The sequence below is a fragment of the Urocitellus parryii genome, chromosome 8 (assembly GCF_045843805.1).
Source record: "Urocitellus parryii isolate mUroPar1 chromosome 8, mUroPar1.hap1, whole genome shotgun sequence".
Classification (NCBI taxonomy): domain Eukaryota; kingdom Metazoa; phylum Chordata; class Mammalia; order Rodentia; family Sciuridae; genus Urocitellus; species Urocitellus parryii.
Genome location: NC_135538.1, coordinates 15,201,841 through 15,214,794, shown reverse-complemented (window position 1 = coordinate 15,214,794; position 12,954 = coordinate 15,201,841). Strand labels below are relative to the sequence as shown.

Genomic DNA, 12,954 nt, shown 5'->3' with positions numbered 1-12,954 from the left:
AGTTTGAGGCCAGCCCAGGTGACTAAGCAAGATTTGTCTTTAAAAATAATAATAAAGGCTGGGATTGTGGCTCAGAGGTAGAGTGCTTGCCTAGCATATGTGAGGCACTGGGTTCGATCCTCAGCACCACATAAAGTAAAATAAAGACATTGTGGCTGCCTATAAGTAAAAAATAAGCATTTAAAAATAATAATAATAAAAAATTCTAGGGTTGTAGCTCAGTAGTAAAATACTTGCCTGGCATGCTGAAGACCCTGAGTTCAATCCCCCCGCCACACACACATAGCGTTGGTTTTTTTGTTGTTGTTTTTTGTTTTTAAAACTGAATTACATTACAGTTATAACTGTGTGACTTTGAGGAAATCACTTGAGTTCTCTGTTTTTCAATGTCCTTGTGGATGAAATGGAATCAAGGCAGTTGGGAGAAATAAATGAGATGAGTTGATACCTCAATTGTACAGTTCTTCTTTCATATTAGCTGCCAATAAACATCCGTCTACTTCCTCTGTTCCCCTCTGCCACCTCACTCCTGCCTGCTCTCCAATATAAAACAGCTTTCAGATTTGGGTGCAGCAATATATATGGTTCTCTTTGAAAAATCATGCCCAAAGAAGTCCAGTGAGATTCTGAATATGTAAGAAGTTTTAGGAATTAGCATGCTTATAATTTAGTCATGATCCTAATGCATTTGGAATAAAATAAGGATATTTTCTTATAACTTTTGAAATTTGATTCTAAAATCCGTTGTATGTGTTACCTGCTTTCCTTTATTTTTTCTAGAAATCCTAGGTATTTTGGATCTACCCCTTCCATCTATTGCCAATTTCCATGTCGAATGTTAATTAGTTCTAAATAAAATATATTTAATTTTTTCCTCTCTTAAAGGGAGTACATCGTTTAGAATATGCAGCCCTGTGTCAGTTCCTTCTCAATTTGGTTTCAGTCATTCCAAAAGGCTTGCCTATATATGTTGACACTCAAATTTTAATTATGTTCCTTTTTTCATTTCTTAGAACACATAGTTTTTAAAAAGTGTAACATACTGCCGTTCAGTAGTGGGATTCAAGTGGTATGAGCCAGGAGGGCAACCCTTGAGGGCACTGTCACAGAATTATTCTGAATGACTTGTACTGATTTTATTTATTGCATGTTCCCTTTTTATTTTACAACATCAATATATTTAACAGAAAAACCAATCAATAGTGTTTTTCTAAAAAGTTTTATCTGTATTCATGTCTACTTTCCAGTTCTTCCTGATTTTAAAACTTTGCATACGTATTTCAGAATAACTTGCCGTCCTAAATAGGAAAAAAATGTTTTGCATTTGATCTTTGTGTCCATAGAGCACTTTTGCAGTAAGAAGGGTGTCCTGGCCAGAGCCGAGCTCCTGTCGTAGAGCAGAGGGGACAGGAAGACCAAAGATTTCCCTCGGCTTCCTGTACTTCTTCTATTCTGCCAGACTTCCTAGGGTGGTCACATCAGGGAAGGGACTGTTCTGACTTCTAGGGACAGCATAGCAGTGAGCCTTACACGTTCCTATTGCAGAAAGTTTGGTTATCATGAAAATGTTGTAAATGAAAGGCTGTCCTTCAAAGTGATTTCATTGACTTTTCCTGGGGAACCATGAGTTAAAGGACAGCATTTAATGGGAAGTGGAGAGACCCGTCCATGACTTGAGAAGGGACCCCTGTGGCACTCTGGTCCCCCGGTGCCTCTCAGGCCCAGACTGTGGACAGCTTCCAGGTAGAGTCCCGTCTTCACACAGGCAGGGGGCTAAAATAATGATTTCCTTTCTAAAGTCTTTTTAGCCTTTAAGTTCACTGAGAATGTATTCCCGACTCCCGAGTTACGACTCTTAATTGCTTCTAATTCATTGGATTTAGAATTTTGAATTCAGTTTTATGAGCGCATCGATTCCTTCTACAAAGGCAATGTTTGTGATAGGAAATTGGCAAAATACAGATTAGGACACAGAAGAAAATAAAAATAACTTTTGATCCCATCACCTTCAGATAACCGTTTTACATTTTTTTCACAAAAGGGTCAAATTAGTATAAACTAATTTTATTTGAATGTAGAAAAGGAAAATAAAGCAATATGGTACTTCTAAGTCATCGTTATTTTTAATTACCTGGTTTTTTAATAAGTCAACCATTAACTTAGCAAGTAGCAGACCTTTGTCTACTGTGCATGAAAATCAGAGGCAGTGCTGTTTGGAAGCCAAGTCAGCTTCCTCTGGTGTCCTGAAGATGTCCCCTGTGTCCATCCTCTTCTGACACATGTTGACTCTGAGCTTTGAGCTTTTCCAGGGGTCCATGAGGAAGAAAGAGTTTTACACAGTCGTAGTCACTGGATTCCATTCATGTTGGGGTTACAGTTTCCTTTATGCTGGTTTCTCATCCATCTGGTCATAGTTGCTACTTTCACAAATTTCTTCTGACTTCCGGTCCATTCGTGGCACCCTTTTTACTGCTCTGGATGCATTTCCTTTGAGTCACTCCAGATGTACTTTGTGCTGGGAGGAGAGAGGAGTGTGGTGTGTGCCATCCGCCATCTTGGGCTGGAGACTTGACGAGGCTTGGTCTCATTTGTTGGCTCTATTCCTCACGCAGCTCATCCTGCTTGTTGAAATCATTTGTGGGATGGTTTAGACATATCAGCAATCAATCATTCAGCTTTCAAAGTAGTGTATTCTCACATTTGCTAATAAGCTCCATGTCATTCAAGTGACTGAAATTATAGGAGGAATTTTTTACTGTGTAACTGTGTAGGTGAAATATTCTTCACTCACATGGGTATTTGTGATTACGTTCTTGGAACATGCATTTATAAATTGATACCAACTCCTGGAATGGAGCTTTGCCTTATTTCTCTAGCACTTAAAGACAGAAGAATGAGAAAAGCATATTTCTTTTCCATAATAGATGGACAAGATCTTAAGATCAGATCTCTAGGGGTTAAAACAAAACAAATCTCTCTCATTCTCTGACTTTTGTTTTTGCCTAGATAATGATTTATAAAACTGAAGTGCTGCTAATCTTTAAACAATACCTGAGGGACATGATTTTCCAACACCCTTAATACATCTGACAATAGAACATCACAAAACATGTACTTTTAAGTGTTTTTTTTTTTTTTTTTGTGCTTTCTTGCACGGACTGTCAGCAAAGTGGATAATTTAAGAGTAGAGTAGTCCAAAGAAAGAAGACAATAGTTTCTTAATTCATAAAATTGCTGTTAAAAACCTTTCTTTCCTCTAAGGAAGGATGTAGGCTAAAGTATTTTGCATGTGTGTTAGGTTTTCATAAATTTTGCAAGTGATAACTAAGAAGGGAAAAGTAGTATTCTTACCAGTGCCTTTCCATTTTGAAAACCCCGATCTGCAGGCTACGCTGCCTCTGCACTAAGTGTTGCAAATGTAGGCTGTGAATTGTCCTGAGTTACTACTGTATTTATATCTCTAGTAATGCTCTATTTGGGAAAAAAAAAGAAAAGTCACAATATGATACTTCAAGTAGTTTGAAAAGATTGTGTGCCTAGATGTTTCCCCCTGGTTCAGTGTGAGATACGATTCCCCAAGGTCTCAGGTGCTTTGTTAAATCACACCTCTGTTTATCCCAGTTAATAGCTTAGGGGGACATTTCTCTGATGTAAAATACACTGGAACCCAACCAAGATCCTCAAAGCTGTGCCAGAGGTGACTCACCTGCAGCTGCGCCCTGACCTGCTGACTTCCTTGGTTGCAAAATGAGACCATTATTCAGTGCGCTGGATTTTTATAAGGAACATTGGTTGTAAATGACAATATGCTGAAAGCCTTTTTTTCCCCCCCTTTAATTTTTTACAGGGAAGCTTAGATGTAGTTCTCCAGAGGTACATGTTAATGGGCTCATTGCAGAAGATGATGTGGGTCTGCTCGCTGCAGCTCTGCGGATTCAGGTTTGGTTGGCACCAATATTTGAGCATTTTGAATGTGGAGCTCTGTTTAAAAGTTGATAACATTTTTCAGATATTTTTTGTTTACCAGTTACAGTGCTAAACACTTTATATGCTAGTGTTAAGCCTAGTTGACAAATGAGGAAATGGAAACTTATAAAAATTAAGTTACTCGCCTATAACACATGATGTGTTTGGGGCAGGGGCCCAAATCCGGGTCTGTGTTTTAGTTATCTATTACTGTATGGTACATTATCCCCAAAATATAGCAACTTAAAATAACAAGCATTAATCATCACATTTCTGTGGGACAGATTGGGGAGCAGAGTAGTGGGTGGCCCCCACTCGGGATCTCTCAGGCAGTTGTAGCCTGGGGCTAGAGGATCTGCTTCCAGGATGGAGCAGTCATGTGGTTGTTGGCGTGTGGTGTTTAATTCTTCAGTGGCAATTGGCAGGAAGCCTTCGTTCCTTGTCACATGTACCTTCCCATAGTGCTGCTCACAGTGGGGCAGCTAACTTTCCCCAGGATGCACAGTCCAAGGGAGAGAGCAAGGAGGAAGCCATGGTGTGTTTTATTGATCTAGTTTCTGAAATCACACACTGACACTTCCTCTTTTTCCTGTTTGTTAGAAGCAAGTCACCAAGTCTATTCCCTAGTCAAGGGAAAGGGAACTGTGCTTCTCCTAAAGACAGGATAGGAAAAAGTCTGTTGACATCTTATTAAGACACACTACTGTCTAAGTGACCTAATGCCCAGGCTCCCCAGCTCTTCACTGTGTGAGCTGAGTGTTCCTATGACACAGGCCTGCAGCAAAGGTGTCTTGCTGATGGGGGCGCTATGGAGCAATAGAGAAGCCTGAGGTGCTAGTCACTCCTGCAGAGAATAAAGCAGAAGCAAATTTTAGTTCGTGTCTTTTTTTACCTTCAAGGTAATGCACAATTAAAACTTTTACGTTTCTGTTAGGATTGTATGTTATATTTCAACTAAAGCCAAATTTCATTTCTATTCATTTTATTTTTACTTGACACCCGCACACATCCACGCAAGCATATCTGTCACTATCTGACAACTCAGTTTCCTTATTTTATTGTTCTACCAGCTACATAAGGATGACATTTGAAATACCATTGCACATTTTGGAATCCGAGCATGCAACCTGATCAGTTGATGCAATCTTACATTTTCCTCATTTGTTTTCCTAATCAAGATGAAGAATCCATTCCATATAATTATATCTGAATACTTGAGGTCTTTTGTGAATGCCTAATCTATTTTAACAATGCATAGATCTCACATTTTCCCTTTTTAAGCAAAACCTACCAGTCTCATTACGTGTGAATACAATTATTGCTAGTGTTCTCTTGGATTATGGTGTGACTTTATGGTCCTGTTTGTTTGTGACACCCCTGGACACTATTCCCTAGTTTAAGCACGTGCCCTGTTGCTTTACCTCTTTAACGTGAGTTTTCTCGCTCCCTCCGGAAGAACATGGTCAGCAGTGGAAGGAGGTGGCTTCGCGAGCAGCAGCACCGGAGGTGGAGGCTCCACTGCTTGAAGCTGCAGCCGTTGTCCCCTGTTCCAAGGTAACGCTGGAGTCCTGTTTGCACCTACATCAGCCCTCCAGAGTGACCTCGGTCTCCTGTTCACCACTGGCTGGGACATGACTCTTGGTGTTTTGGTTTTGATGGTAGATAATTTTCTCTTATCCTTAAATCGCTTCAGTGTTTTCTCTACCATATATCCTCAAAAATGAAATCACAGTGAACGTATTTACCATATTCTATCAGTTCTCAGAGCCCGGATTATTTCATTACACTCAATGACGTGTTCTATGTTTTCTCTTCCCAGGGGTCCACAAAACAATGTTTTTTTAAATTAGACAAAATATAGTCATGCAGTCCTTCAAATATGCTTTTCAGGGCTAGAAATGCCTAGCACGGGGACAGCTTGGTCTTAAGGGCCAGAGTTGTATTTAATAAGATCTAAGCTACATATTCTCTTTGTATAAACTTAGAAATACAGACTGCAAGACTTAATCTCAGTATGTGATTTAGAATGATTAGATGTCATCATATCTGAGCCAGAGATGGGCATCTTCTGGCCTCAAGATGAGTCCTCGCTGCTGCCCCACCAGAGTGAATTGGTCCTTAGCATCTGTCCAGGTGTATCTATGCCACCACATTCCCCAGATGATCCTGCCCAGCACCGAGGGGATGCACAGAGTGTCAACTAGCAGAGCCTCCAGTGAGGATCTCAGTTAACCAGTTGCTTTTCAGAATTGGCCTCTGTTCCCTTGGCAATCAGCTGAGCACTATGGCTGGATCATACCCACCCGGCTGGTGGAACTCTCCGGCTCTTTTCATGCCGGTGATAGACTAAACATCTCTGTTTTGCTCTGTGTTCATTAATACATAATTCCAATGAGGAATGTTATTCTTTGTAACATCATCCCTGAAATTATACAATGTGTTTCATGAACTTTCTTGTTATTGAAGTCATTGGTGAATCAATAAATTGTACTTACAGAGAGCTAAGAAAGATTAAGACAGATTCCACCTAACTGTGTACCAAAGTTTTTCTAAGTCAGTTCTACTTGGGGCAGGGGAAAAAAGTCATTTAGTCATTTAACTGAATTTGATTTCTAGAGCCACTGGGGAAAGAAAGGCAGACTGTAGTTTATAAGTCACTTTAAAAAAATCAAAATTATGTCACTGTGGCTCTAGTTAGTGATGAGAAAACCACAGGGACTTTCCACAAGTAGGCTGTTGAATTTAGGGAATGGAGAGAGGAGAGAGGCAGAAAAAAGAAGGGATAGCCAGGAAGGCAAAATGAAGGGGAGTCCAGAAAGTCCAGGTGAGAGAAAGGCGAACTAGAAAAGGACTAGGGGGCTGGGGAGGGGCTCGCCTGGCAGGAAGCCCAGCCCGAGCCACACCAGGCCTGAGGCATCTCCCCTCTCCTGGCTTCTCTGGTGCCCCTGGGAGCAGGTGGGACGGAGTCACATCTACTGTTCCCTCCTGTGCCAAGAGCAGACCACCTTGGAGAAGAATATAGGTTGGTTTTGGGACTGAATGCCATGGAGGGGGTGGTCCACTGCCCACTGGAGAGAGACTGCTGTGCCACCATTAAGGGCTCCAGGGTGAGTCACGGAATGGTGGTCCCCTCTTATGCAATCCTAAGCAGTTCCTTGACATCAGCTCTCCTGTGCCCAAGGCTCTGGGTTAGCCTGGCTGTGAGGGAATAGTTGTGCCTTTCAGTCAGACGATGGACAGTCCGAGATATGCCCGAGCACATGAACCCCAGCAGGCTCTCCGGAGGGCACCCGTGCTGGTGTAGAGCGCTCCTCTTTCAGTAAAATCCAAGAGTCAAGTCAGGTGCGCAGCCACTCTGCAGAGCTCCTGAAATTTCCTCAGTTTGAAATTGAGCTTTGGGCCCTGCGTCCTTGTACCGACAGTTATGTAACCGCTAAAATATTTTGAAATATGATTTTTTGGACTGGAAATAGGAAAGAGAAAGGAAAAGTGTGGACAGAGATAAAATAAAAAAGCATTTCCACAGTTTCGAGTAGCCAAGAGACAGGCCTGGCTAGCCAGCAGGAAGGAGAGCTTTACGCAAGAGCCCTTCTCTTTGAGGGTCCCACATACAGCTTTTTGCTCTAATGGATTTTTTCTTGCAGAAGGTGTTTGCACACCTTGTACTATTACAGTCCTCCTTTCCCGGTGGCACAGGAGTTATCCTTGTACCTGGACACAGTTCTAGGATCTTCATGAGTCTAAAGAGTCACGTCTAAAAAGTGCACCGCTTTTTTCTCCTGCACGTTAATTGCTAGCAGCTGTGCCCGGGAGAAAGGACACAGGCCTTTGCAATGATTTCCTTGTTGGCGCGGAGCGTGGTTGGCTTTCACTCTCACGGCGACCACCTAAGCTGAGAAGACTTTTGTGTTTCTTCCCCCCCCCCCCCTCCAGTGATATCGAGATTTCAAGAGGACAGACTCCAAAAGCTGTGGATGTCCTTGCCAAGGAGATAGGATTGCTTGCAGATGAAATTGAGATCTATGGCAAAAGCAAAGCCAAAGTACGTTTGTCCCTGCTGGAAAGGCTGAGGGATCAAGCAGATGGAAAATACGTCTTGGTTGCTGGGTAAGACTGTGCTGGAAACTGCACTCAGGAGCCATGTTTGTCAGATTCTCTTCCTTTCTTATCGTACCCCTCTAATGAACCCTATCTCAGATTTGACATTAGTTTATCCATTGCACTTGATATTCCTTCACTGACATGGGATAATTTTTTTTTTCTTTCTCTTTTTCTTTTTTCAGCGAAGAGCAAATTATCCCTGCCACAAAATACAAAGGTGTAGCAAGTTGCTAACGCAGTATTTAATTTTTTCATGTCTTACATTGTGCCATGATCCGCTCCCTGGACTGTTTTATATAATAGAAATCAAAATAAGAATTGAAACTTATTTTGAACTGGGTAGGGGTTTTGGTTTTGGTTTTTGTATTCTCAGTAATATTTAGTGAAGGAGATACAAATAATCTTGTGAAACTTATATTTTCTTATCAATATTCTTGATGTTTCTTTTTTCATATTTATATTACAAAAACTTACTCTTTTTTCTTGAATTTTAAAACCTAACATTGGACTCTTTTCACTTGTTTTGAATATTTGATGAAAGACATTCATAGTGTTTGGGAAAAGGAGTGTTTGCTGTTTTTCTCCTTAAAAAGAGGAAACCCATTCACTAGCTAAAAAGATAATAGAAAACAAGAGATTTGAACAATTTATTTAGTGTGAACTGAGGGAACATCAAGAGACCCTGTGAATTCTTTCATTGTCTAGAAAGTTCATTGCATTGACTATTGCCTGTGACATACAGGCCAAGGCTTGAGGTGCAAAACCCATTTGTAAGGCTGACACATTTCTTGTAACTGGACTTCGCTCAGTTAACTTTGTATTTATGTAATTATCAACGTGAGTCCTTTTATCTTTATATCTTTTTCTGGTTATAAAAACAACACAGTGCCTTTATAGAAATATTGCAGAAAAACAGAAAATTTAAACAAACAAACAAACCAAAAAAAAAAAAAAAGTAAAACATCACAAATTCCACCCCCCAGAGGAGATGCCTGCCCGTGCTGGGTCCCTCCGTGGTGTGGATAGACTCTTCCATAACTGAAGTGGCCCCACCTGTGCTGTTCTGCCAGCTGCTTCCTGTGCACCAGTGCACTGTGTACCTCGTCCCACAGGAGCAAACGTGGAGCTGTGACTGTTTTCTCGACTGGACTGCGTAATAAACATTCCAGTGCTCACATCTGAGATTCTTAAATACATGGGGGGGAGAGTAAAAATGCCTGGGATGGCATGGATTCCATTTTGCACGTTTTAGTGCCTCTTGCTCCATGAGAAGCACTGGGGTAGCTTACTGTTTAGAGTACAGTGTGTTTCTAATTCTTCAAGGGCATTGAGGTGGACAATGACTTGAAAATATGGTAGGGATGTTCCACAGTCTTCTGCTCTACTGATGGGCATTTAAATTATTTCCAAATTTTGTCCACTGTCAGCATGCTAAGATCACAGCCTTGGCCATGCATATTTGTGCATTTGTCCAGTTATCTCCTTTTGAAAAATCCCTGGAGATGAATTTAGTTACAGCAGTTCTCCTGTATCTGTAGGGGATTTGTCCTAGGACCCCTTTAGTCATCCAAATCTTCAAATGTTCAAGTTCCTTCTAGGGAACAGCAGAGTCTTTGCCTATAACCTACAAACATTCTCTAATATTTTAAATCATCTCTGGCTCACTTAAATGTAATGCAGTGTTCACGCTATGGCAGTAGTTGTACATTATTTAGAGAATAATGATCCCCCGAAGTCTGTGCATGTTCAATATGGACAGCCTTTTTTCCACACAACCTGCTGCAGATCCTGGTTGACTGTGATAAATATTCTCAGGCTTTCAGGCTCCCTGCACTTGGACTCCCAAGTTACTCTCCAACCCACAACCCCATCCTAAGGTCCCATAACTGAACCTGAGGGGAGACGTTGGCTCTGGGCCCGTCCCTGAGAGGAGTCATTCACCTGCCAAGAAGGACAGGGCATACCTGGCCCCAGGACTCTCGAGTGTGAGCGTCCCTCTAGTCCCTGTTACTTTTGGGGAAGTAACACTTAATGCAAGTTTTTCTGTTGCCATGAATAAACACTCTCTTGAACATTGAGATCTTTAAAAGCCTCTTGTGCGTGTATTTACTTCCCGTTTTCCAAGGCTTTGGTGATCTCTTAGTAGGTGAGTTTGCTGGGTTTTTTTTCATTGAGTTTTAAGATCAGAAGATTTAAAGAAAACTCAGGAGGCTGTGTTCTCAGTTTATTGAGGAAGACTCATAGAGCAATTTTTCTTGTGGAATGACTGTGATTTATTCCTTTTGGGGCTTGTCCATTTTGGAAATAAAATCCAGACACGGCCCTGCCCTGAGCTAGGAGCACAGAATTGATACATCTGAAACAAAAGCCATGATATGATGATGTTGTTATCAGGTTCCTAATTTGGAGTCAAACTGCCAAGGCCCGGCCTCCATCCATCTACTAGAGGATGCTAGGATGACCACTGGGACCACAGCTAATGTCAGGCCAGTCCCAGAAGCTCATTGCTCTAGGCCAGTGTGAATGGGTCTAACTGGCCAGCATGCCAGATTTTAAGTAGAAATGAAAATTAAGCATGATTTCTCTGAAGTACAGATTAAACACAAAAGGATCAATAGTTCTTTTTCTTTTTTAAAATTTTATTTATTTATATGTGCTGAGAAGTGAACCCAGTGCCTCACACATGCTAGGCAAGCGCTCTACCACTGAGCCCCAACCCCAGCCCCAGCCCCCACCCCTGCCCCAGCCCCCGCCCCTAATAGTTCTTTTTCTGAATTGTGGTGAAAGCTCCCTTTATTATCAGAGACCTTTTACGAACCAAATGAAATGCTCTTCTTTCAACTGCGTTGAGAAAAGCACTGTGAATAGGAAGAGTTCTAGAAGATGTATGTCACATAGTATTCTAGAAACAGCCCCCCAAACACAGCAAATGATATATATTTTTTAAATGTGTAAACTGCCTTTACTACCTAATTCTTGATAGCGGTATGATTGAGGTCAACTTAGAACAGAAATATTTTATTTATAACCTAAAAAAAAATGGAAAATAAATTTAATGTAAAAATCGACTCCCTTTTTTATTTTTGGTCAGGTCAAACTTAGAGCAAGGGCCTGGGCTGGGGCTCAGTGGCAGAACACTTGCCTAGCACATGTGAGGCACTGGGTTTGATCCTCAGCACTGCATATAAATAAGTAAAAATCAACTCCCTTTTTTATTTTTGGTCAGGTCAAACTTAGAGCAAGGGCCTGGGCTGGGGCTCAATGGCAGAACACTTGCCTAGCACATGTGAGGCACTGAGTTTGATCCTCAGCACTGCATATAAATAAATAAATAAATAAATAAATAAATAAATAAATAAATAAGTTGTATCCATCTACAATTAATAAAAAATATTTTAAAGTTGGGGCAGAATGACATTATCAGTTATGTCATGCACTGTTGCAGCTTCTTCAGAAATGGAATGACCCCTTCATTAAGTGCAGAATTATTTCCTTTTTTCTGAAAGGTTTTAAATCTCCTTTCAGAATTTTGTCTATGCATCCATTTTTGTACAAAGACCATGCTATAAATACCATTCTGTGTCGTGCCTTTCTCTCTGAAGTCTAACATGAATCTTTTCCCATGCTTTAGAGGAGTTCAAATACCTAAGAAATTTTTCAATAACCTAATTCATAATACATTTGTTATTGTACGTATGGATTTATATATAAATATGATTTAAATATATCAACAGTGGGTTAAAATATAAAAGAATGGGATTTTTTAAAAAATTCTGTTATTGGTAACACAAAAGCAGAACAGAATAATTCTCCTTAAAAAGCCATTCTTCAAACCTTCTGATTTCTCATTCAGTCAGAATCATCTGCATTTCATCAGCTGTGTATCACATGGAATTTACACCTACACATCACTTTATTTGCTTTGCCTGACAAAATGAAAAGTATTGGGAATTGTTCAGGGAAATACGCCAACTGAATCTTAGGGGCTCTTGAGTTTTACATATTTTCCCAGTTACACTAATGAAAAGGAATTTCATTTGAGAACCTGACTCGGAGTGCAGCTGCAGGGCATTTGAATGTGCACTTGGTCTCTATTGGGCTTCCACGGATTTCCATGCAGAACAATCTAGAAGTTCTCTGAATTGCTTGGACAGAGTACTTAAAAAAAAAAAATCCAGACTGCTCTGAGATTAGATTGAATATCACCTTAGAGAAAGGTGATATTCAATCTAATATATCATTTATGTCACCTCATCTTTTGTTTTCTGCAGCATGCCAAATACTTGACTTGAGGTTTTTTGGGTTTTAATGTTTTACCCCATCTTTCTGGTACAGGGTGAAAATAACCTCTACTGAGTTTTCTAAGATTTTGCCCTTCTACCTTAGATAACTGAATTTCTGTGAGTTTCCCCTTTATTTGTATTAATTGTAAACTAGAACAAAGGTATTTAGAAGGAACCAGTACCCACAGGAACTCTGAACTATTTACCTCTGTCAAATGTAATGGGAAACACAACCAAATGGACTATAAGTTTTATTATTAGATAATAAAAGGCTTTTAAAAGACCTTCCAAATCATAAAGATGCCTGGAATGAATGATATATACTCTTTTGCTGTTGAGCCTATAGTTTAGGATTCATTGCTAGGCCGTGACTAATGCCAATAATACTCTTGTTCGATTCTGAATTTTAAGAATGATTCAGAGTTTTACCTCTTGCCTCTATATAAGCAGTTTCTTCGACCTTTGAGTAAATGATCAGCCTATTTCAGAATGAATCCAAATTGTCACAGGGTACTTTGGCAGATTTTTTTTTTCCTGTAGTTGACAATAAATCCTCTATCTTGGCACACTTGTGGCCCTTAGGCAAGACAGACTAGATCAAATC

General features: G+C 40.4%; 1 protein-coding gene across 2 annotated transcripts in view; it reads left to right on the top strand.

Annotated features, from left to right (window-relative positions):
* The window catches only part of Mthfd1l (methylenetetrahydrofolate dehydrogenase (NADP+ dependent) 1 like), a 188,460-nt gene that overhangs the window by 34,054 nt on the left and 141,452 nt on the right, over positions 1-12,954 (top strand). For both annotated transcript variants that reach the window (XM_026399935.2, XM_026399934.2), the window contains exons 9-11: positions 3,848-3,939; positions 5,423-5,520; positions 7,900-8,073. In XM_026399935.2, coding sequence (XP_026255720.1) covers positions 3,848-3,939; positions 5,423-5,520; positions 7,900-8,073 — 364 coding nt within the window. The remainder of the gene's footprint in view (positions 1-3,847; positions 3,940-5,422; positions 5,521-7,899; positions 8,074-12,954) is intronic.